General features: G+C 33.9%; 1 protein-coding gene across 11 annotated transcripts in view; it reads left to right on the top strand.

Moving 5' to 3' along the window:
- Window positions 1-25,790, top strand: part of csmd3b (CUB and Sushi multiple domains 3b) — a 553,423-nt gene that overhangs the window by 479,062 nt on the left and 48,571 nt on the right. For 4 of the 11 annotated variants that reach the window (XM_015357110.2, XM_015357108.2, XM_015357107.2 and 1 more), the window contains 11 exons: window positions 2,016-2,129; window positions 2,917-3,105; window positions 3,534-3,692; window positions 11,222-11,410; window positions 13,105-13,290; window positions 13,823-14,017; window positions 14,919-15,092; window positions 15,767-15,940; window positions 19,250-19,435; window positions 20,942-21,127; window positions 23,709-23,882. In XM_015357110.2, the coding sequence (XP_015212596.2) occupies window positions 2,016-2,129; window positions 2,917-3,105; window positions 3,534-3,692; window positions 11,222-11,410; window positions 13,105-13,290; window positions 13,823-14,017; window positions 14,919-15,092; window positions 15,767-15,940; window positions 19,250-19,435; window positions 20,942-21,127; window positions 23,709-23,882 (1,926 nt within the window). The remainder of the gene's footprint in view (window positions 1-2,015; window positions 2,130-2,916; window positions 3,106-3,533; window positions 3,693-11,221; window positions 11,411-13,104; window positions 13,291-13,822; window positions 14,018-14,918; window positions 15,093-15,766; window positions 15,941-19,249; window positions 19,436-20,941; window positions 21,128-23,708; window positions 23,883-25,790) is intronic. The other 7 variants (XM_069195150.1, XM_006635571.3, XM_015357106.2 and 4 more) reach the window with 3 other exon arrangements.

The following is a 25,790-nucleotide window of genomic DNA, read 5'->3' as shown; positions in this document are numbered from 1 at the left end:
CAGGACTGCCCTACTTTGTAAAACTGCCAGGTGATGCAAAGTTATTGACATGTGAAATAGCGTGTCTCAAAAATAAAAAAGGTACACAAATGATACGGCGAAGGCTGTGAAAAAAATCAAATCACCCTCGACATACGAGACTTCTTGCACCTTGATGGTTGCATTGTCTCCGCACAGTGGGGGGAACTGGAGGTGGGCTGCAACCCTTTTATGGTCCTTGATGCATGAAGAAGCCCAGACCAAAAGCTCCTTATGCTGTAAAGCCATAAAGCCAGCTGTTTGTCTTTGGAGCAGTTTACAACCGCGCAATGTATTTACTGTCCTTATAATTCGAGTTTGAAGTGTCATCTCCTTCCGGCTTCTTAGCTCCTCGGCATGACTGTGTGTGTGTGCTGTCTCCCAAATCAGGACATTCTGCTGGTTTTTCTAAACTCAGTTCATTGCAGGCAATGCATTTTAATATCTGAAGATTTTTAATTAAAAATATGTTCTTTTCAGTTTACTATCTGGTATGTGCCCAATACAAATAGTGACGAACATTTGTGCGAAATGCTTCCCTGAGCTGAGTAGTCACTAACTGGCTATGGTGTATCTCATTTGGTGACAAGAACATTTTTCCTGAACTTCAGAAATGATTTATTTTTATGAAGTTATCACTACCGTTTCACTGCTTTTCAGTCATGCTATTTTGTAAGCTTAATTGTATATTAGACTACTTTGTTGGGCAGAAAAGACCAAGACAAAAGACAAGTAATTACAATACTTTTTGTATTTTAAATGACATTTTTTGTGAGCGGCAATGATTTAACAATACATTTAAAAAATATCTTTGTTTTTTATTTTTAAAGCATCTATTTCATATAGAACAGGCAGTGTCTCCTTCATAGTGTGTAGTTTAATATTGTTTTATAAATTTAAAAAATATAGTTTTATATTTAATATCAACAGATATACACACAGTACATCTACTATACTGTTAGCTTTGTTCTTGCAGACTGCCTTTATCTAGATGTCATTATTTAAAATACACCACTATTTTGTAAGCGAACACTAATTGATATTAAAATGTTTTCAGTTGTGCACACTGTACCTTAATAATATATAGACAAATTGCAATATTAACACTTTCAGTTTTGATTAGTTTATATTCGCTCCATGAAATTCATTGTTTTATGCTAAATCAGGCGCAATACAAAACTAAGTTTTGACCCAGGCTGTATTCATGGCTATTTTTTTCAGAAAAAAAATAGTCACATTTCATTTTAAAATGTATTTTATATGCTTTTATAACATATAAAATAAGTTATATTTTCAAGACATATGATTATTAGTCTAAGAAAAACACAGATTAAATGAAGCTGCCATTTCAGCAACATCTAATGCAACTGTAGTGCCACCTATGGATCTTCTGTGGAGTGGAGGGCTGAATTCAGAATGCTGAACAGTACCGTAGTACAGTATATTTCAGTGTGCTTTCCGCTAACATAGATTATGATGCGCATTCTAGATGGCTACATCTGTATTTACAGTTTTATGTATCTCACCTAAAGGCAGTGGGTAGATGATGAAGTAAGACAAAACAATACGATTGTGCCTTTTCACTAATGCTTTCTAAAACAAACATAACAGTTTATACAGTAGAAAGCTAAGCTCTACACATCATTTCTTTCTTAATCTAGCATTATTAAAGTAAAATGGGTGAAGTAAGGAGAAATGGCAAATGAATAAAAAATAAAAACATTAGCCCCAGAAGTGACAGATTAATTTTTGTATTCTTTGGATTAAATCTTAATGATAATTTTCAGTGGTATTTGCTTCCCTAATATTATAATGATTTTGCTTTTGATTACACTTGTAATTTTCCTCAGCATTAAACCAAGATCTGACCCTTTGATACATATCCGTTACTAGTATATGTAGTTTTTTGTTTCCTTGTAATTAGCTAATAGCATAATTAAAGCCAGATATCTAGTGATGTACTTTCACAAAACATTTTCACTCTAATTACCCAACAGGAGATATCATCAAGTACCGATGTCTACCAGGATTTACTCTAGTTGGGAATGAAATTCTAACATGCCGACTTGGGGAGCGCTTACAGATGGATGGGCCACCTCCAACTTGCCAAGGTTGGTATTTGAATTAATTTGTACAGAATTTATTTGGATTTATTTTGAATACATTTTCTATTTGAGCTTGTGACATGTTTTGCAATATATTGCATTGTACTTTCTCGTTTCATTTACTTTGCCCTCTTTGTATCATCCACAAAATTCAATGCATCCATCCATTTTCTAACCACTTTATCCTATACAGGGTTGTGGGGGAACTGGAGTTTATTCCAGCAAGCAATGGACACAAGGCAGGATGCATCCTGGTTGGGACACCAGTCCATGACAGGGCACACACAAACAGAAACTTGCACACACTTTCTCCAGGGCCAGTTTTCCCAAAAGCCAATTAACCTACCAGCATGTCTTTGGACAGTTGGAGGAAACCATCACCCAGTGAAACAAACAACATGTACAAACTCAATGCCCCCAAGGAATTAAACTCAGTGCCTTGGCACCGTGAGTCAGCAATGCTTCCCACTGTGATACACAAAAATATAAGACAAAAACTAAAGAAAGACTGAACTTTCTAAGAAATGAAAAATTAAAAATGATATATTGATATATTGTTATTTGGAATTAATGTGACATCCAGATAACAAAGTGCATTCTGTATTGCACTTCAATGAAATCACCATGGCATACTAATGTAAAATTGAATATGTAAAATGATATTGAGCTTTCAAACAGTTTTGAATGACTAGGTATGATGTTATTGCACCATTAGAGCAGATGAAATTAGTTCTACAGAAGAATTTAGATAACAATAGTAATAATATGTGGTTTATGTGTGTTATCCTTACAGTGCAGTGCCCTGCCAATGATATGCGGTTTGATTCCACGGGAGTCATACTAAGTCCTGGTTACCCTGACAGCTACCCTAACCTTCAGATGTGTGCTTGGAGTATCACCGTGGAGAAAGGATACAACATCTCCCTGTACTTTGAGTTCTTCCAGACAGAGAGAGAATTTGACATTCTTGAAGTTTTTGATGGTACTGCTCTTAATTTTTTTTCACACACTGAACCTTTCCTGAAGTAATAAGTTTTAGGACTAAAGATACTAATACACTGTGTAGCCAGCTTTCAGAAATGTAGATTTTTTTTTCTCAAATGGTTACAAGTTATAATACTCTCCAAAAAGCAGATGTGACAAGATATGTCATACATTAAAATGTTTACCTCAAAAAAAGTCTTGTGAACTTTGAGATAGAAAAGTATGTTTATGCATCTTTCCTTGGGGTGTGGGCTTAAATCTGACAGACATACTCTGGCCATTTGTTTTTTGAAGTGATAATTCTGCCCAAACTTAAAGGAGAGCTTATGTATGTAATGTAAAATTCATAGCAACTTCCAGTGCACCTTCTTACTCGCTCCATTTCAGTCAATAAAGGAATTCATTAATTTTTTTCACTCTATTAAGGGCCAAACATTCACAGCCCAACACTGGCTACACTCAGTGGGGATTATCCTACTCCTTTTAATATTACAACAACTGGGCACCAACTGTTTCTTCGCTGGTCTGCAGACCATGGGACAAATAAGAAGGGGTTCCGTATCAGATATGTTGGTGAGTATCAAAGTATGTATCCATTTAATAAATATATTTTAATTGCATTTTATTTTTTCAATACCAACTGGCATGCAATGATGAATGAACTAGCTGATATTGCTCTGCGAATGGCACTAATAGCTAAGCATGAAACTTTAAGATATTTGCATGTACCTTTTTTAGTTGTTGACCGTTTTAGCTGCTATTTTTGTAAAATGAAACACACCATTAAAAATCATATTTTTCTTTACCTTCAATATGTTTTGCTGATTTTCAAATTGCAGAAATAAAAGATGAAAAGAAATAGGGAATTGCAATTAAGGTTCCAAGTTCAACTTAGTGAACTGTATAATTAGAAATTTCTAACTTTTTTAGCACCCATGAAGGTGGTAGGTTGTTTTAGAAGCTGCCTAGCCATTTTGTTGAATTTCCTTGGAACGTTTAAGAAATGTCTACATGTACTTTTATGGTAAATTTTTAAAATAGTTCTGAATATTTACCATTGCAAACTTTCAGACATGAAGATAGTAAGGTCAGGTTTAATGATCCTAAATTCCGATGATTTTCCTTTGTTAAATAATGATAACTACCAAATGTAAATGAGAGTAACATGCTACTCTCATTGTGCTTTTGTGAAGTTCTGGCTGCAGTACTTTTTTCCCAGCTGGAGCCTGTATTTGAGAATGAGATGTAATTAAAAATTCAAAAGTTTAAAATGAATAGCTTTAAATTTTAAAAATAGCCCAGGCAGAGGAAGAGAAAGAAGAAGGTATCCTTGTAATATATGAAATGTGCATATTAAAAGTATGTCCTTTCTTATTGTAGTTCTGTAGATGATAGCAGGAGACAGCGTGAAAGCTACAATTCAAAAGAGTCCAGTCTCTGAAATTGTCAGTTACTCACAATTCGTCCTCCTCTAAGAGTCATGTCTGCCTGTTATTTAGTTAAAAAGGGCTCCTGGACATCCTGGAAAAACATCTATAGTCATAACAAATTAAGGAGGCAACTGGTTGATAATCAGCAGTGGTTTTGATTTTCCTTATAGGAAAAATCAATGTGATTTTTAATCACATTGCCAATAGTTTAGGTCAGCCTAAATATGATGAACAGGTGTTCCAAGTGCTGAACCCATCATTTGGGAGAATACTGTACCAAACAGACCAATAAATACAACATTGCAGTCCAGGAGGATGGTAGGATAACTGAGATAAAAATAAACTATTGTTGAATCTAAGAGACCAAATACTTCACGTGGAGGCTAGGGGACTTGTCAGGTCATTGCCACACTTCAAGTCAGTATCGGCGCAGTTATGGAGAAAAAAAACTAGAAAGAAAAACTAGAAAAAAACCTGGGGATTCACAGAGGTAGTGACAGACGTGAATAGTCTGGAGAGAAGATGCTAGTGGGTAAGTTGAAAGTCTTAACTTATTTTAGTTCATTTAGGGAAGAACTGATGGTGTAGCTACAGGCATGTCCTAAGCAGAAGTGTTAATACAGGAAATATTGCACTTGTGTTCTTGATTTTATCCCTGAGATAAAAAGATATGCCAGGGCAAGAAGTGTGTAGGTCTTTATACCACTCAGAGTGTATACGATCTGCTCAAGAGGTCTATGAGGAACCCTTGGGTTGTTCTGATAGTTTGTTGTGATTGCAGAGTAATATTTCATCCTGGCAGCAGTAAGAGCTTGTTGATAGAGGGTGATGGGCTTGGTTTTAAAGTACTGCATCCTCAACACAGGTCAGATGGTCTTCAGAGAGGGAGGAAGAGTCCCTTTATAAACTATAACAGATGGAATAAGGCAGCATGGGCCAGAGAATCCTTTTTTATAACTTGTGTTTTTTTTCTGGACTTTGGAGTTCAGAACAGCTTGGATGCTACTCAAACAAAAAAAGATACAGCCCATATTAATAGGCCCACTTTTTCTGCTTTGTAATCTTCGGGAATAAAGGTACCGTATTTGAATTCCTTAAGAAAAAAATATCTCTCACAACTTGTGATCTGTTTATTTAATCCTTTTCTTTTAAAGTAAACATTTCTTTTGAAAATAATGATTGCTTGCTTCTTGGTTGGAAGACTTAAATGGTAGACAAATTCAAGGATTAAATTAGATGCTTTGCTCTTCTTTTTATGCTTTCAAAGGGTGAAATGCTGTTCAGAATGCATAAAACCTGAAGCCTCAGGGTCTGCAGCATAACACTATTATATTTGTGAGTTATTTGAATTTTAAATAATAAGCGCCATAATTGGTTTACACATAAAAAATGACATGCAGACATGCAAGAAAAAGGTTTTATAGACGATTTTATTTTTATTTTTTTCTTACTTAACCGTCTATCTTTATCATCACAGAATCCTTGAACAAGCAAGCTCCTCTGTAAAAAATGCAACAGCTTTTATTGAGAACATTGTCCTTTAACTTACATGAAGCCTCCTTCTTACTCTTACTTTACAAGTATTTTAAGTCTGCTGTAGAATGTAACTATAAACACCACTAACGTCAGCATCTTCTCTTCACAAGGTCTTAATTTAGCAAATTATGCAGGTGGAAGAAAGATGCACATTCCTAATATGGGCTTCACATGAAAATACATGGTCCAAAGTAACACTACGTACATTGAAACATTCACCAACCAGCTAATCTTGGGAGCCTATGAGCATAGCTTCAGTCTTGTCATATTTTATCTTAGGAAAGTTCTGTTGCATCAGTATTTTGATATTAGACAGACAACTACAGTAATATGTAGAAACTGCATGAGTAGCATGTGATTTGGCCTCTGAATGTCTCTGAATAGATCTGAATGTCATCAGCATAGCAATTAAGTGGAAGTATAGGATAGTGAAATATTTGACCAACAGGCAACATGTAAATACTTAAACTAAAGGTCCCACCACATAGAACACCTTTCAAAAAACCCTTGTGGTAAGAAAGGAAAATCAAGAAACATATCTCACAGCTTTTAAAGTAGTTAGGGGAAAATGTTTTGTTAAATCTTATTAAAATGTTTACTTTCCAAATTTACAAGAAGGCACTTTTATGCTGAGAAAAATATTTTTACTGGCTTTATAAGAGAGATTTGAAGGACTAAACCAACAATGTTGTGCATGTGTATTTTCTGAAACTGAGATCCTGGCAGTAGATCTTAGATCCAGAGATTAGATTATGTTTGCCTTCCCATCTTAGTTTGTACTCCTAACTTTATTTCTTGATTTTGTGCTATATTCATCCAACTACTGTTATATAATTGGAATGGAAAATTGAAGTATAATAACAAACCTAAAACAATGCATTAGACAAGAAAGAATTTGATCCCTCATTCTGCCCCTTTTAATTGTATAAATTAAACATAAAATAAACACTGAAGTAGTGATCACTTCAGTAGAGTTAAATAAGTAAAATATTTGCAGTTATCAGCAGGAATTAGTTCTAAAGTTCCAAGATACCACCTTTACCAAAAGCAAAAAAGTACTAAAATTGCTTTGGAACATATTCTTCCATGGGTATAGGCTAGTAAGAAATCTGTTTTTTAGGAACCTTATTTTAATTCTACAGTTAAATTTTAGTTAAATTATTTTGGGGGGGATTTGAGGGAACAAAAGTACATAAGACTAAAATCCTGAGAGATCAGAAGTGAAGTGAAAAACAGCTGTGTGGAGGTTCATAGGTACCTCTGGGGCTGACACCATTTTCTCCATAAGGATTTTTACATCTCTACATGCTGATGTCTAGGATATGATTTTACAGACCTTTTATGACATCCCTGGCTTAGATTCTAAATGCAGCCAACTTGTTAAGCTCAAATCATTCACCTGTCTGTCCAAGCATATGTTCTAACAGCTGCCTCCATTTTTATTAGTTTTAACAAGGTGCAGAAGCAGAAATAAAAAGAAATAACATAACAAAATCAAATTCATTTGAAACCAGGTTAGCTTAATTTGCCCCCCAAATCACAAGCTTCTATATTTCAATCATGATATAAAATTTAGTTGTAACTTGATTTGAAATATAGATTCAAACGTGGGTAACAAACATTTTTTAAGAAAACAGCATACTTTTATTTTTCCCTCCACCATTACAACTTCTCCTTTTTCACAAAATAAATGGGTAATGTATAGATTTTTTCCAGAAACATACAAAATTGCAATTTGTGGCTAGTTCCTCACTATCTGTTCAATATAAAACGTGCAAAGTTACTGCTCTGTATATATGTTTCAACAGATGCTCTGTAGTAATTTAGACTTAAATGGGTTTTGAATTTACCCTGAGGTAGTACAAAAAGTCATTTCTGTTCCATTATATTGATTTCCACTGCCTCTTCAGTTTTTTACAGAATACATGGAAATACCATGTGATCATAATCATTCTGTGACGTAGTGTAGTGTAGTTGCCTAAGTTTAGTTTTATTATGGGAGTTACATTTTTGAAGAAACATTTCTGAAGTTTTATTTTTAGTTATTTAAATCTACAAAACACTACTCACCACACAATACAAACTGTAATTGTTAAAAAATGTTATTTTGTTAAAAACAGCACAATGAAATGCCACTGTTAAAAAAGACTATTGGTGTTAAGTGTTTACATAATTTGTAAAATATTTTGTATAAATGTCAGACTCATTGCCAAGGTACCAAAAAAAACATCAGTGTAACAAAAATGACAAAATCTGTTTCTTGCATTTTTTTAGCATGTTGTAAGTGTTTAACAAAATATATCACCCAAGATTGCAGTAAATTATAATTGCAGCTTGCAGCAATAAAGCAAACTTATTTTAAGCAAAACTGAAATAATTTTGATTTTTATGCAGTAAATGCCATTTTAAACAGCTGGACATATCTTCTGAATTAACCATGACATCATTTTTGACATGCATTTTACTTATGTGTCTCTGTTTCTAGGGTTTATTTTCTATTGTCTTTACACATATAATAATAACATATATGCATCATCTCCAGAACTACCTTGAACATACAGTAAATAAAAGTTCCAGAATTAAGGGTTTAGTTAATTGGTGGGTGGGTGTTAGCAGTGATGCATATATCCACCCATTCTCAATGCTTTATCCAGTACAGGGCCACAGGCTCGGGAGCCTATCCTGGGTGCAAAGCAGAACACACCGTGGATAGGTTGCTAGTCCATCGCAGGGCACACATAGACAGAAACACACACATACACTAGGGCTAATTTTCCCTGAAACCAATTAACCTACCAGTATGTCTTTGGACTGTGGGAGAAAATGGAACCCTTGGAGGAGACCTACTTGAACATACTAACTCCTCACAGGTAGCCCCCAAGAACTGAACCCAGGGCCCCAGTGCTACAAAGCAGTAATGCTAATCTCTGCTCCACCATGCCATCCCGGTGCACACAATTCAGTGAATAATACCTTATTAATGAACTAATTAATGGTCCGGAGAAGCACATACAGTACATCATGCATAATAAAATGGGTATAGAGTAATGGGATACAATCCAACATTAAAAAGCAGATGCAGCCAGTACATTAGTTAGTTCATCTCTATTGATGTTTTATTTTGTGCATCCTCTTCATGTCTTCGTTCTTTTTCAGCATGAACTTGTGCATGCAAAGTGGGTTTTGAAGAAGAGTAAGGTTTAAAAATGTTTGACTTTTGCAATGAACTACAGTATGTTATATTAGTAAGGGTTTTAATATATGAATTTATTAATATCGCATGCCAGCTCTTAAAATTAATGATGCATTTCTGTTTTTCAACATTATATGACTATTACTTTTAATAAAAATACTGGTGCCGGTTTTTAAATTCTCCCACTAAAAATTAAGCAACGTCTCACTTTAATAGTTCACCATTCCATAAACATAAGCTCCTTTGCTAACTATAAACCTTTATGAAGGTTATTAGTTTATTATTACTTCTACTGTTTTCACAGAAATATTTACTTTAAAAAAATCAGATCAGTGATAATATTATATATCTTTACATGATAACCTCCATTTTAAAAATCCCATTATGTGTGTTATATTGAGTTCTTATTAAATTTGGCACAGTGTTCAATATATCTGAGGCAGCATGATGGGTGAGCATTTAGCATGTAGGTTTAATTGGCTAGTCTGAATTCTATTTTTCCATGGCCTCTAAAGGGTCTGGTATCACATCCAGAGAGAAAGCAGTCATGAGATCTCTTTTTTGCTTTGTGCCATCTGCTTCCAGGACTCTTACCAGGATAAGAGGCTTTCTGGTAATGAATAGATGGATTAATGTTATATACTGTATGTTTTGTATGTATTGTCCACTAGAAAACACAAGTGGATTCAGACACACATCATCAAACACAATGCCCTAATACAAGTACAGATCACTTACCATAATTGTCCAGCCTGACTGTGAAGCAAAAGGCAGGCCTTGATGTAATTGTGTAGTGTATTACAACAATTTAACTGATGAAAAAGTGAACCTTTTTTTAATCTCTTTCTCTTTTCTGATTCAGATAGTGACCAGGTCTTTGTAAGACTTCCACTTGTCCTCTGAAAATAAAATGAAATGAAATTCAAATAGTCAAAATTTGAAGGTGTTTGAACCACATTAACACATACCTTTGGGTGTTCCCCTTTCATGTTGAAATACTTCATAGCCACTTGCTTTCCAATTAATTTAGTTTTCAGAAAACAAAAGGGAGCTATATTGAAAGTGCCGTAATCTGAAAAAAATATGAAAAATGATATTATTATATAAAAGTTTTTTTAGAAAGATTAGATATACCTTTAACACTTACATCATAGTCAGGTTGGGCACCAATTAATTCATCATAATACCTCAAAATTACATTGTATGAGGTTTTCATAAAATGTTACTATTTAATACTATAAAAATATGTGGGCTATCATGATAATAACTTACTAATAAATTTTAAGTTTAAAATATTTTTTTAAACTAAAAATCAGCTGGTAACATTTTTGAGAGCATTTGATCAATTACAATTAAAGCCTATATTTATATATGAACTAAAGTGTCTATGGATTTGTAGTTTTTTATATGACCTTCTTCATATTTTTTAATAGCTCATTACATATGAACATAAATACACAAAATGCCATAAATAATGTTACAAAATGACACATAATGGGATTTTATATAAGTAAACATACGATGCTTTTAACAGGAATAACCAAGAACTAACATTTCACTTTTCAGATTTCCTGAGTGCGTGAGAAGCAAGCTGGAAGAAAATGATAGCAAAATATAACATTCCAGAAATCCATTCTCATTCACTCCAGCTTTCTATTATTTAATTAAAAACTGAATACAGCAGCTTAAAAAATGAAGTCTTTAAATATGTGTGTTGACAGTGAATGTACAATTATATGGAAATTACTTGAAGAGAGATTCTATCAAATATTTGCAACTTGTGGAGAAACCATATGTTGCTCCTGAAGCAATTTGGAATTATTGCATACATGGGTATGACTACTTTGTTGTACGTCCAGCAGTTATACTCCATTGTAGATAGCGGAATGTGTTCTCTAGTAAAATAAACAGTGATTTAGGATTTAAATTGCTAATGATTCCTGTTATTTGTTCAGCACTGTATTGTAGCACTCCAGATTCACCTGCTCATGGATCGATCATAAGTCAGACAGGAGGTCATCTGAACAGTTTGGTCCGTTGGGCTTGTGATCGAGGCTACAGACTTATTGGAAAAAATACAGCTGTTTGTAGGAAGACACCCTATGGATTTTATACATGGGATGCTCCAGTTCCAGCATGTCAAGGTAAAACAGTTCCATTCAGGAATCCTTTCTAGAAACGTTCATCTTGGTGTACCAGCAAACTTGTATATTAAAGCACATTAAAATGGGAGAAATGCCAACAAGCATAAAGGTGTATGGTAAAGCATGTTGCTTACAAAAACTATGACAAAGTAAGTGCATGGAATCCGCATGGTATAACAGTGAAAAACTGACAAATACTATAAGCCTTTCTGCATGTGCAAACTTATTGTATATGGGTATCTAAGAAAAAATTCTGATGGCTGTGCTTGCACCTGAGGGCTCATACATGGTAAAGATAAACAATAGAAAATGTGAAATTTGTTTAGTAAGTTTTACATCTGATATGTTGTGGAAGCAAATAAGCTTCAATGTCTGGACTGCTCTGTTTTTGTTTCAAAGAAAAAAGCAGATTTTAATGTTACATAAAGAACTAGAAAATCAGGTTTTAAAAAATGCAAACATTCTTTGAACTAAGTGCCAGAGTTGTTTATCCAAAGTTAAATGATGTGAACAGATTTTTTATTCCCCTCAGAAAAAATGGAAAAATTGCGGTAATATTAAGTGACACTTAAATGGCTTTATGAGTTTCCCTCAGTGTCCCAGGGTACAATGTTTTCTACAATAATACTAAAACAAACCTACAGGTTTTCAGCATCTGTAATCATCAAATAAAGGGATGCAAAACTTTTTGTTTTCTAAATCACATTTTCAATGTGACACTGCCTTTATAACTAGCACAGTATATGTACTGATACTATATAATCTTAAAATATTTATGTTCTGATATGACCCCAATGTATATATCTACTTACTATCAGTAAGAATAATTTAATTTTCTTCATTTGGCAACAATCAATTAACCAAACGTGGAACGTTCATGTCAGTCTCTGTCTGCCCCAGATGAGATTCAATCTCAGTCACTTAGTGGCTCAGAGCATACCCAACATCATGTCCTAGATGGTGATGGTACCACAAAACTGGGTCTTCTGACACTGGAGAATTTTTCGCTGTCACGTTCTATAACTGGATTAGTGCGAGTGAGCCCTTTTAGGCACTTATTTGTGACTTCCCTGGCATGCCACAACATGTGTGTGAAGGACTGGCGATCTTATTTACCTGGCATGAGGTCCAACAGATCATCAACTCTGGGAAGCATTGTACTGTAGTGTGCATCATTTCGATTCTGCAACCATGTACATATGCTGTACCAATGCTGCACTTCTGTTTGAGTAGAATTTGGGATTCTAAAGAGAAGGAAAAGAAGGTATACAAAATAGAATTGCAAGCAACAAGAACATTAATAAAATAGACCCCTTTAGTACTTATACTGCTTTGATTTAATAATAGGTTTGAGCATTAACGTGTCATATGCACCCTAACATTATATGTAGGCTTTTGTTTACTATATTTTGATGTTAAACGAATGCATTATGTTTTTAAGTGCAGTTCATTATACATGCAGTATTGTATATGACAGAGCACCAGCACAAAAGGTATCTCAGCAGTTAAATCCTAACTAATTAAAAACTGTTTCCTTCTAAATCAGTGTCTTTGAATACTCTTTGAATAAATTGAAATATTTAAGTATGTTTAGAGGTTTTTTATATTTTTTTTTACAAAAAGTACTAACTGTGAAATTATGGGTTAACACAGCAGATCAAATTAAGCTTTGATTTCTTCTGTCTTGTTCTTAGCTGTTTCCTGTGGTGTACCTAAAGCGCCAGTAAATGGAGGTGTACTGACTACTGACTATTCCGTTGGTACTCGTGTAACCTACTTTTGCAATGATGGCTACAGGCTTTCGTCCAAGGAGCTTACAAGTGCTGTTTGCCAACCAGATGGCACATGGAGCAATCATAATAAAATTCCACGATGCTCAGGTATGCAGAAGGCCTTCTGAGAAATTTGTATGCCAGAAATGCTTTCTGTTCAAAAAGTAAACGAATAAATAAAAGGTATGCAAAGATCATTTTAAAAACATTTGCATTTTGGTATAACCTTCCCTGACAGTCCTTTAAAGAAAACAGCCCTGTTAATTGCCTAGGTAGGTTAAACAATGACAAAAAAATACACTACCAACATTTTGCTTTTTGATTCATGTGATAATTCAGCACTCAAATAAGTGGAGCCACTTTATACTTTATATATGTCTCAATTTGCATAACTTGGGTGTATATATATTTGAATTTGTGAAATACAGTAGACATTATATTTTTATTTGTAAGCTTTTATTTTTTTTGTATTTCTGAATAACATTAGATAAAATGTATTCATAACAATACAATATTAAGATTAATTCAGTTTTTTTACTGTGGAAATTGGACTTGCAGTATTATTTCTTTTTCTTTAAAGATCAATGTCGCAATGCAATGATATGCATAAAATTAATGGAAATACTTTCTTTTCTTCAAGTTGTCGTTTGTCCCAGTATTGGGTCTTTTTCACTGGAGCATGGGAGGTGGAGGATAGTGAATGGTTCTCATTATGAATACAGAACAAAGATTATTTTTAGCTGTGATCCTGGTTACTACCGACTGGGACCCGTGTCTATCCAGTGCTTGGCTAATGGGATATGGAGCTGGAGAAATGAGCGACCCCACTGTCAGAGTAAGTGGAGGCAATTTTTCTATTCTAACAGTGAAAAATACTTTTTATAATAATTTTTTTTTTGAGGAGCAGCTTTAACACTAGAAATTGTATTCAGTTTCCATCAATAATATACATATGGGGGTGGCATGGTGGTGTGGCTGCTGCTGCACTTCTGCTGCCTCACAGCTCTTGAGTCATGAATACAATTCCAGGCTGGGGGGCCGTCAGTTTGCCTGTTTTCCCTGTGCTGATGTTGTTTTCCCCCATGAGGTCTGGTTTTCTTTCACCTTCCAACAAGAACCAGGCTAGGTTAATTGGTGTCTAAAAATTGTCTCTGTGTGTGCGTGTCTGTGCCCTGCAATGGACTGGCTTATCTTGCAGGATGTAATCCCAGTTTGTGCCCCTTGCCTGACAGGTTATGCTCTGGCTGGCCAAGACCATCTATAGAATGAAGCGGATATGGTTATTGTATGGAAGGAAAATGTGTGCTTGAAACAGTTTGTTGGACGTAGAAGAAGTAATTTATATTGAACAGAAACAGTAGGTGATTTAGAGTATAGAAATGCATATAGTGCAGTTAAAAAAAACAGTGTCTTCTACATTCAGCTTGAATAGATGTGGATATAGGCAAAGTTCCATTTTATTAAATTTCAGTATTATACAACTCAGAATAATTGTATATAGTTATTGTTTGCAAACAATGGTTGATTAATTAAGTGTAAAACTTTAATAACATAGGTACGTAAAGAAGCAAATTAAACCATTTTCACTTTTAAACATCTTGCTATTCTGAAAATAATATAAAACTGAAAAGTGATCATAGTTTGTTTTACCATAATCTTTTCTCTGGTATTTGATAGATGTAGACTATTCTTTAAAGCTGACACATTTGCAAGCTTTAAATTGCTTTCTATTGCAGTTATTTCTTGTGGGGAACTACCTACTCCTCCTAATGGGAATAAAATTGGAACACAGACAACGTTTGGAGCTACAGCTATTTTCACCTGTGATGCTGGCTACATGTTGGTTGGATCAACAGTAAGGGAGTGTTTGTCATCCGGACTGTGGAGTGGGTCTGAGACCAGATGCCTTGGTATGAGAATCTTATGTACAAGTTTAACATCTTTAATTTGTTACAATCATGTACCTGTAGTAAGAATCTGTAAAGAAACAGCATCAAATATGAACATTTGTATTAAGTAATTAACAGTTTTGACAAAATCTGCCTTTAGGAGTTATGATGGAGTATTCTCCAAAGTATGCTCATTACAAACTTTTGAGTGGTAGTGGAATATGGAATTTTTCATAATTTGTGAAATTGTTATTTTTCATAATGCACAGTCCATAGTGAATATTGACTGATTATTCCATTTTATATTATAAACCCACAAGTCATTGTACAAAATAGGAACACATCAAGGTACAACATTTAAAAAATAAATGAGTTATGTAAGCTGTAGGAAAGGGAAAAAGGAAAAAGAAAGTTAAAATGTTTTAGCCTTATTACTGTTTCTTCCTACTAGATTTGTCATTTCAGTTCCTTGGTTTAATTGACTAATGTGTTACTTTTCAACATTCGATAGTAAAACTAGCCTTAAAAATTATTAATTGAAAAGTGTTGCAGTACCATTTTGTAATTAAAATTCATTACTCATCAGTGGTAAATATAGCTGATAAATATTCTGTTTTTGTATTCAATCTTTAAAAAAAAGTAAACACCAGAAAAACATTTGTGATTTTAATTGTTGTTCATTTTTTCCTGTCTAGCTGGACATTGTGGTGTCCCTGAACCAATTGTTAATGGTCAAGTGATTGGTGAGAACTTTGGTTATAGAGATACCGTGGTATATCAGTGCATTCCTGGATTTCGCTTGATTGGCTCTTCTGTGCGCATTTGTCAACAAGACCACAACTGGTCAGGTCAACTCCCAGCCTGTGTGCGTAAGTGACCATTTTAATAGCTATGGAAAGGACTCAACTCCTCAAATGTTTTTCCATGTTCAGTTAAGACCTGCTTAATAAACAACCCACGTAATACAAATACAACGTATCATGAAAATCTCCCAGGGCTTTATCGTCACCTGTCTTCTGTAAGAATGTTTCTTTTTTTATACATTTATAAAGAAAAAGACAAGTTCCCTAACTGGGTGGAAAGTGCTTCATTAGTTAAACTCAAACTGTTATTAATCAAGTGAACAGAATAACCATACATACAGTATCACTTAACAGTACATATAGATCTGTTAACCCATTAATACAGTGCAATGTATAATTATGCCATGCTATTATTGGTTATCCTACTGCTCATTTTTTACATCCTTGGTCAAAATGTTTGGTCATGCCTGCACCTTACCGCAAAGAGAGATTAAAGGATTGAAGAAGTATAAGTAGGTGCAAGTAAAGGGCAGAAAAGAAAAGCGACACAAGAAAAAAAGGTTTATTGCATGCTGAAAGGAAAAGAAAAGTTGACACCTGAAGAAGGTACCACTGCCGAATCGTTATGTCTCTATTTCTTTTCAGCATGGAATAAACCTTTACTTGTTCCTCTGGAGCAAGGATTATTTGAAACATTTGTGGAAATTAAAAATGGTACAGTGTTTATATACTGTATAGATGTTATATATTCATAACCAATGCTAATCAAATAAGCTCCACTCGCAGACATATTAGCACTTTTATCACCTTTTGGTCTGATCTCTTCGGATTTCAGATGATAAACAACAATGTGCTTTGTCAGTTCCTGGATGATGAGAGTTCTCCAGTGAAAAAAAAAGTTGATGCTGCCAATGGTACTTGTAGATCAGTATGTGGTTTGATTCACTGTGTACCAGAGTTTTGTAAACAATGTCTCAGTGTTGTAACCAGCATTACATTGGTGGAAAGTACATGCAGTCCTTTGTGTGAGGCCATACAGTATACCAAGGTCTCGACCACTTGGTCATAAAAAAGTATTTAGCATGGTGCATATGACTGTGTTTTTCACTCTGGTTTTGAACAATCACTTGATCCACTTTCTGTCTAGTGGGTGCTGAATTTAAGTGGTGGATTAAATGGATCTTTCAATATGTTTCTAGCACTTTGGGATCCTTTGGGATGAAAACCTCTATATAAAAACAAGGGTGATTATTGTTAAAAATTGTAAAAGTTTTCCTGGGTTTTTGTTCATGTACTTTCATATGTAAAAACATAAAATATGGTCTGCTGGTTGCTGAAATTAATGTTCTGAAAATGAACATTACATGCAGGTAGTAACTGATCTTTTCAGGAATTAAATACACTAACATAATAGTTGGAAAAATGTTTAACTAGTTTAGATCACCCATAAAACTGTATTTTGTGTTTTGCAAAGCTTCTGTTTTATGGTGGAGAAATGTACTTTAAAAGGTTGAAAACAAAGAGAAGGTATAATCTTTTAGAAATAGAAATTTCATTTTGAGCACATGGTCATTGCATTATTATTACTAAAATGATTGGTGGAATGATTTGTTAATCTGAATGTTTTAGAATATACTGTGTGCTGTGTTTTTTTTTTCTGTGAGTTTAATTGAATAATTTAAAGCCTGCTATCTCTTTTTGCAAGTCCAATCAACTGCTGTTTTTGTGTTACATGGAAAGTGGTACCCCAGAAATGTATTGTTTCCATATTAGGTTATGTTTCCAAGATTGTATCCACACCTCAAACACACTGTGCAGCAGATACAATTTACAATTTATTGTAAATAACAACACAACAGCAAAAACATTACTCCTGTGCTGTGCTTTTTATATTGTGGTATTGAATATACATTCCATAACAGAAAAGGTTGTAAAGATAACATTAAGACTGAAAAAATACAGCAAGGTTGCAACTGAAATCATTTTGGAAAAAAAATCTCAGTCTTTTTAAAATGCTTATCTTGTTTCTGATAACATTTCACTGATAGTCAACCATATACTTATCCAGTAATCACAATTTATGCTAAAACCGAGCTGCTGTTAAGAATATTTAATTATTTGAAATCTGAAAAATGATAGCAGGAAAACACTTTTCAAAGGCTCTTGAATTAAAAGGCAGAAAGTGGGCAATGTGAAATAAGTATCTTAAAAAGGAAAATAGCTTCAGCACTGCAATCATGTACAGTAGGTGGGATCACACAATCAACATGCAATAATACTGCTTTGAATTCTTTGAATAAGAAAGCTTGTGAAATTAAACAGGATTTGGTACAATTTCAAAGAAATTTCTACTGTAATTATGAAATGTAGCTGCTACAATTTTTCATTTGAAGCTGAAGTTTTGTTAGAGAAAAATCTGATAAACTGTTCTGTCATTAAATACAAAATGCAACTGCACAGGCCTCCTCAGTGTTTCTCATACATTAAGTAGAAAAAAATCACTAAAAGATGCATTAAAGGTAAAAGCAGGGGGAAATGAAATATTTCTTTCTCAGAATTCAACCTGTACCATGCTGACAAGACGGGGGGTCTACTGTAGAATCCATATTAATTTCATTCAAATATGTTGCAGTGGCAGCTCTCTTCTATGATAACTTGCCCGGGAAGTATTATTTTCAAAACTCTGCAACTTGTAAAAAACCAGGGGAACCGCCTGTGACTTACGAATTTCTTTAGTTTTCAGGTTACAAAGTTGAGTATTTGAACTCCTGTTTTAGTGTTATGGAATTTAATTTGCTAAATTTGTGAATATTGGATAAGAACACAGAGAACCATGTGAATAGATAATATGTAAATAGCAGTGAACCATACTTTTAAAATCCTTATACCATTTCCACATCTCTTGCTGATTTTTTATTTTAAATATATACATTTCTAGCCATATGGTTTAACCATTTTCAGCTGTCATTATTTACAGAGAATTGCTGGTTAATAATTTGCAATTATCCCATGCAAGCTATTTAAACTGTAGATCAATCCTGTGTTAGCCACATAAGCTTTATTTAAACTGCGCAGCTGTTCTTTATAAATACAGTAGCGGAGAAGTAGCCTGGCTACCATCTCTTTCTGAAATATGGCTGTATTAAGACACTTGTACAGTAAGTGTGTATTTTGTGATAGTAGATCAATTTTTTCTGCTTGTGTTAGAGGTTTTTTTTTGCATTTGCTAATACATACAGATAACACATGTAATTTTGTTTTTGGTTGAACAATTGCTATAGAACCTTTTCTATAAAAATTCAAGGTTGCATAATGTGAAATAGACAAAACTCTGTTCGATTTCAAAGATGTTTTTTTTTTCTGTCTTGTTCCTAGCTATCAGCTGTGGCCATCCTGGCAGTCCAATTTATGGCAGAACACTTGGCAATGGTTTTAATCTGAATGATGTTGTCACCTTCTCCTGTAACACTGGATATATTATGGAAGGACCTACACGGGCTCAGTGCCAGGCCAATAGACAGTGGAGTCATCCTCCACCGACATGTAAAGGTGGGGAAAAAAGTTAAGTCTTCTATTTATATGGTGCTCACTCATATCTAAATATAAGCCAATTCATTGTGAAGAATTTCTGAAGTTACAAAATAATTTCATAATTTTGCCATTAGGTAGTGTAGTTGCTATGCTGTAGTTTTATGTAATTTCTTTATCAAGACAATGCATTCTGCGTATAGAAAATATGGCTTTTTTAAATAGCACAAACATTTCGTAACACATACGTAACTATTGAAAAGTTGTAATTATAGCTGTTCTGTGAGCTGTTAACAGAGACATATCATTCTATGAAAGTGTTAGGCATAGCAATTCAGTGTAAATACGTTGACAGGAGTGTACAATAATCCTGAAACTTTCAGACTTTTCCTTGACATTAAAGCCTTTCACATGGTTGATAATGCAACATGATGGTAGCCGAAACAAACTTCATAGTATAAATTGTGATTAACCTTTACCTCAGTAGTTTATGGTGTTCCTTCATAACTTTGTTTTATTACACACTTGACTTTTTTACCAGTTTATTTGGCCTTGATTGTTTTGTATTGTAATTCTTTCTCTATGCGATAGCCCACATCTATGTGCTTTGAAGAATATAATATTTATTTTTTGATTCACTATTAATTCCTTGAGCATCTTGTAAAGGCAAAATTCTAGATATAGATTCTAGATTTTGTATACTACTGCAAATTTATTTTTATGTCAAAGGTTAATGATCCTGGCTTAATTACAAATTTCCATATTAATTCATATTATATTGTTTAATCTTCTATTATTATATTGAAAATTGTCAATGACTGTCATGATTTCTATAAATAAATCCATTTTTGATTGAAAACATCTGGTCAGAATATATAATAATAGAAATGTTTCAAATAAGTATACACCAATTCACACTTGTAAATGATCTTGTGATGCAAACATCTTGTTTTTCTTCCTACAGTATATGAGTGAAAGTCTTTAAAAAAATAGAAAAATGTGATTTTTCTGATACTTTGTAAATTGAACTGAGTAGAAGTTCAATTTGAAATTGAAGACTTTGCATTGAGTTTATCTTGAGAAAGTATACGTATTTGGCATTTGACAAGAATTTCTGGCTTTACTGCTGCTATGGGTACTTCAAAGCCTTTAACAGCTTTGCATGGCAATAATGTATGCTTCATTTATTATCATGTGAATACTCTGTAATGTCCTGCTGTATTAGCAGAATACTGATCACTGCAGTAATAAATAAAGCAAGGCATATCCAAAATGTTATTGGCCAGCAGCTTTTTCATCAAACAAAAAAAAAAAGAAATGTGATGGGTATTATCGACTTGCGCAGTACATTTAATCATTGATCTATATTTTTCTTAAGCACTTGCACACAAATTTGTTACTTGTGCATGATTTCGATTCACAAGTTGCTTAATTCTTGTAATAAAACTTACTGATGCAGAGGTTCAAGCTTTTCATATTGAAGAAATAGTGTGGAATGTTTATGTTTCTTCCAAATAACATGTCTGTTTCTGCCTTTAGTGGTCAACTGCTCTGACCCTGGAATCCCAGCCAATTCCATAAGGGAGAGTAAGATAGAGCATGGGAACTTCACCTTTGGAACTGTAGTGTTTTATGATTGCAATCCTGGGTATTATTTATTTGGCTCATCTGTGCTAACCTGTCAGCCTGTTGGTCATTGGGATAAACCATTACCTGAATGCATTGGTAAGTTGTCATTTTGAAGTTTGTAACATAGTGTAGATACTCCACATTGTCCACATTGAATCCTTTTAAATGAAACTGATATATACAGTATAATGAATGACACAATTAGGTATCTTATTTTCTTTTTTAGGTATCTAACAAAACAATATCTTTCACTTGTCTATAGTTTATTTAAAGTGTTCATTTCTGATTGTTACACGATAAAGGATAAATTGATTTTCACTCCATGTGAGACAGGAAAAAAGAAACCCATCTGTAACATACAATGAGTAATGTTAAATTTTTGTTACAGGAATAGTTTTCCCCAGTTTCTTTAACATATGTTTTTATTTGCCTTTTCCATATATATAGTTATCTTTCTATATCTTCTGTTCTAAGTATTTACTATTTTACTATTTACTATCTATCTTAAAAAAAGGCAAGAGCTAATTTGACTCCTTAGGAGAATGCTTTTAAAATATCCATGAAAAGGATTCAATTATATTTAAACAACAAAAAAATATTAAGTATAATTTTTAATAGCCATTGTTTTTCTGAGATGGTGGTGTGACACGTGGGTGTTAAACTTTACAAACATTCCAGTCCTTCATTCTCAAGCTGGCAATACAGAGGATAAGATAAACAGCTACATGAGCATGACATCTTGGGAGTCTTTCATTTCAGTAAAATGAGTATAGGGACCACATGTCTGTCTCCAATGAATAGCAGCTAACAGCATTACACAGTCTTCTGTTTTGTCAGCACTGGCAGACATTGCTTAACAGGGGCATGCAGTGAAATGATGATGCAGACTCAATTATGCTCTTCACGGCAGGAAAACGTGCACTTGGGTCTGCCAACACAGATACCCATCTGAGGATAAACTGAGAAGTTCAATCATCATTTTTGTCAGTCCTATTGAAAATGAATTACAAGAATCAAATATATTTTTTAATAACTCTAGTTTATTTCATAGCAGAACTTGAATCCTATAGATTTTAGCTCTCTTTCAAAGATTTGTATTTTTAAATCCCTTGCGGTGTACATTTAACATTTTTTATTATATACACTACCCTTTTTATTAGTTATTTACACTGCACTGGCATGCAGTTGTTGAAACTGTAATCATTTTTAAACTACTTTATATATTTTTTTTATATACCTGTGAGGAAAAAGCTTGGGAGCAAAATTACCAATTGAATGCAGGACTTTCTTATTATTTATACCATAAATATTCAAAGACAAATAGGTAAAGGGTTACACTGAACTTAAAGGGGAACCACAACACTTTTTTTGTTTTGGGGTTAGAGAGAATCGGCATTGATGAGTGCATTGCAAACCACAGTGAAAGTAAAATGTACACACAAAATAGACTAAATGTCCAGTTATATTCAATTCCATATTCTGAGATTTAGAATGAGGCAATCAAACTCCCAGTGAAGTGAAGTGCCTTATTATATTGTAAACAAGCAGGCTGGTAAATATCTCTTTTAGTCCAATAGAAATATTGTTCTTGATTTCGAGGCGGTTGAGCTGACAAGTACAACTTACTGTACGAGTTAACTTTACATGCAGATAACATTGGAACATATCTGGAGTAAAATGTCTGCTGCACAACCTCTACCTACTCACTGTACATCACATAATATTCGTCATTATAGTGACTAGCGAGCAGAAAGGCATGCTTTATGTCACAATTTTTGCAAATTCTCACTCACACCTGTGGTGAGACCAGTGTTTTGAGACAACATGCCGATTATTCTGTAATTTTGTGCTTAATTCAGTATTTGTCAAATTTTGCGATACTGTCAATTGATCAATTTTGAGATTTAATAACCGGTCTGAGAAACTGAGACTGCAGTTCCCCTTTAATGTATTATTACCACAAAATAATTAACTTCATAACCGTGCTTCATCTTTTAATGCTCCTGCTGTGACATTTCTATTTTTGCAGTTTGCCCAGTTGTTCAGGCTTGCTGTTTTAGCCCTGCAGAGCTTACTGTATATGCTTTTGCATTTGTAGTTCTGTTAGGCTTCAAAGTTAACTGTTTCAGGTGAAACATACACCCACAAGTGATGAAAGAAATAAAGAATTTGTGAATGTAAATTTAAAAGAAATGTCCTTGAACTCTGATTTGTTTGTTTTTTTCTATAAGGATGGTGATTTTTAGGTTTCAGTTATTTAGGGTGCTTGGCTCAAAACATGAATGTAGCTCCATGGTCCAAGCTCTCAATTTTCTGCAATTGCAGGGTTACTGCAATTTTGAAGTGATTCATTAAGAGATGTCTCCCTCTTCCAGTCAGCTCTGTGTCTTCTGTACAGCTTCAAGTGAAAAGATAATGTCCGATACAGCTGGTTCTCATACAGTACATGAGCAAGTTAGAAGACCATGTCTTCTCTCTGTGAAGTATAGGAGTTCCATCCATAAAGCCAAAATCTAAAAAAAGAAAAAAGGAACAGTATGAAATATACAGGAGTACAAACATTTTAGTGTATCCCTTTATTAAAACTTTACTGACAATTATTCAGATGATCAAATAGACAATGTAATTTATTATAACTAGCACAAAAATGTTCAACTGTATTCTTTGTTTGTTTCAGTCATTGACTGTGGTCATCCTGGTTCACCTCCGAATGGTATTTTAATTGGAGATAAATTCACATTTGGGTCAACCGTGCGTTATTCCTGCATGGGAGGGAGAGAGCTTAAAGGACAATCTACGAGAACCTGCCAACTGAATGGACACTGGAGTGCACCCATGCCTTATTGTTCAGGTAAAAAAAATCAAAATCATTTAGGTGACGTTAAGAAAACAGCTGAACAAATATAATCAAACATTCTTTTTACTCATAGTTTTAATTTACTTAAACTTTAAACAAATGTGTCCTGTAATTCAGATATTATATCAGATCAGTTAAAATGGGAATGCCTTCTTATTATTTCTAGAATCAAGCAGAAATCAAATAACCAAATAAACAACGAGCAGGAATGTAAACCTCAACCTCCATATTTGATAAAGGTTTTCAGTGATTCCTTTGTGGATGAAAAGCAATTTGTGGAAGACATTTTTTCCCACTATGTGTTGGTATTCTTCATTTAATTAGACATTCAGTTTATCTTTTTGCAGGAGTTGTTGAATCTTGACTTGCAATTGATCTGTAGAGTCCTCACGGTATTCAGTGTTTGCTGTCCTTTATTGGAATTAGATGCCATCTGCTCATAAGTGTCTCAGTGAGAAAGTGTAGCTCCATCCTCAAGGGGAATGTTTTTCTTCTTCTATCTTTGCAGCAATTTTTGGCTGCCCTCAATTTTGTGGACCAAATTAATATTTAAATTTTTTGGTCAACTGAACCCCAAACCAACACAAGAACAAATTGTATTTGTGAACTGTACTCTCAGCCTTTATTAGATAAGAACAATGGAACAGGAGGTAGAAAATAGAAATGAAAAGGCTTATTCATGCATTCTAGAATGTTCTGTTCAAAAGGTTTGTCTTTTCTCTCTTCCTTTTTTACATTGTTAGATTTAGTCTGCTAAAATATGGAATGTATATTACTAACGTGCACAAAAGACAAGATCAATCTTGAGTTGTGTTCCTTGAGGTGTTAGGACCCTTCCCTCATTAGTGACACCTCAGATGTTAAACTTAAACAAGAAGAGATCACCTGTCAGTAATTGTCACCTGACAATCTAAATCTCGTAATTTATATGTGTAACGATGCCAGATATAAGACGTTTATTTAAACTCTATAGTTTTCATATCTTATCTTATCAGCTCAGAAAACAATTCATTAATACCTCAGAATCTCCCACAACATTTTTATATATTTTGCACTGTACATGTGATATAATGTCATAATACTCTTTCTTTTTTAATATGTAGTACAGTATATGCTGTTGTTTTTAGTACACATTGCATATAGGTGTATCGATGTATGTTCACATGCACATGTTTTATCCTGCCAAAGTATATTTGTATATCCATGCATCTTCTAACCAATTCATCCAGTACATGGTCACGAGGAAGCTGGAACCAAACCCAGCAATCAACAGAGCCAAGGAATGCTACTCCTGGCAAACCCTGGATGGTACTCCAGTCCATTGCTATAAATATATACTGTACAGCATATAAATCAATATCCATATAATGTATAGCTCAAAGTCCAAAGCTTTTTAGTTAAAATAAACCTGTTGTAAACCAAGACATTTTAGACATCTAACTGCTGCCTAAAAGACCCCTTTAATTACCTGAGATATGATTTATGAATTTTAACTGTCTTTTTAAAAGATTAAAGAAATGAAAATAATAATCCACCTATCTGCTACTTAGTCGTCCTTCTTCTTTTTATTATTATGATTATTATTTCCTAGCTATTGTGGAATGTGTGGAATGTGAGTTATGTTTGATCAAGTTGGAGCAGAATAGGCAACTTGAAGGATTTAAAGTGCTTATATATTGTTATATATTGCAAGTTTCTAGCCAGGTATAAAAGTGGCTGAAATACATACTGTATATACAGTATATAAGAAAAAGAAAGGTCTGCTTCATTTTCCCCAGTGTTCCAAAAGACTAAGCCCTTAAATCTTACTTCTACTTTACATGCTGTCCACTGCAACAAGATCTGCAGTAATATTGTGAACACCACCAGAGGCCGAGGTAAAAAAGGTTTAAGAACAATTGG

The sequence above is a fragment of the Lepisosteus oculatus genome, chromosome 10 (assembly GCF_040954835.1).
Source record: "Lepisosteus oculatus isolate fLepOcu1 chromosome 10, fLepOcu1.hap2, whole genome shotgun sequence".
In the NCBI taxonomy this organism is placed as follows: domain Eukaryota; kingdom Metazoa; phylum Chordata; class Actinopteri; order Semionotiformes; family Lepisosteidae; genus Lepisosteus; species Lepisosteus oculatus.
This window is presented reverse-complemented; position numbering and strand designations above follow the sequence as displayed.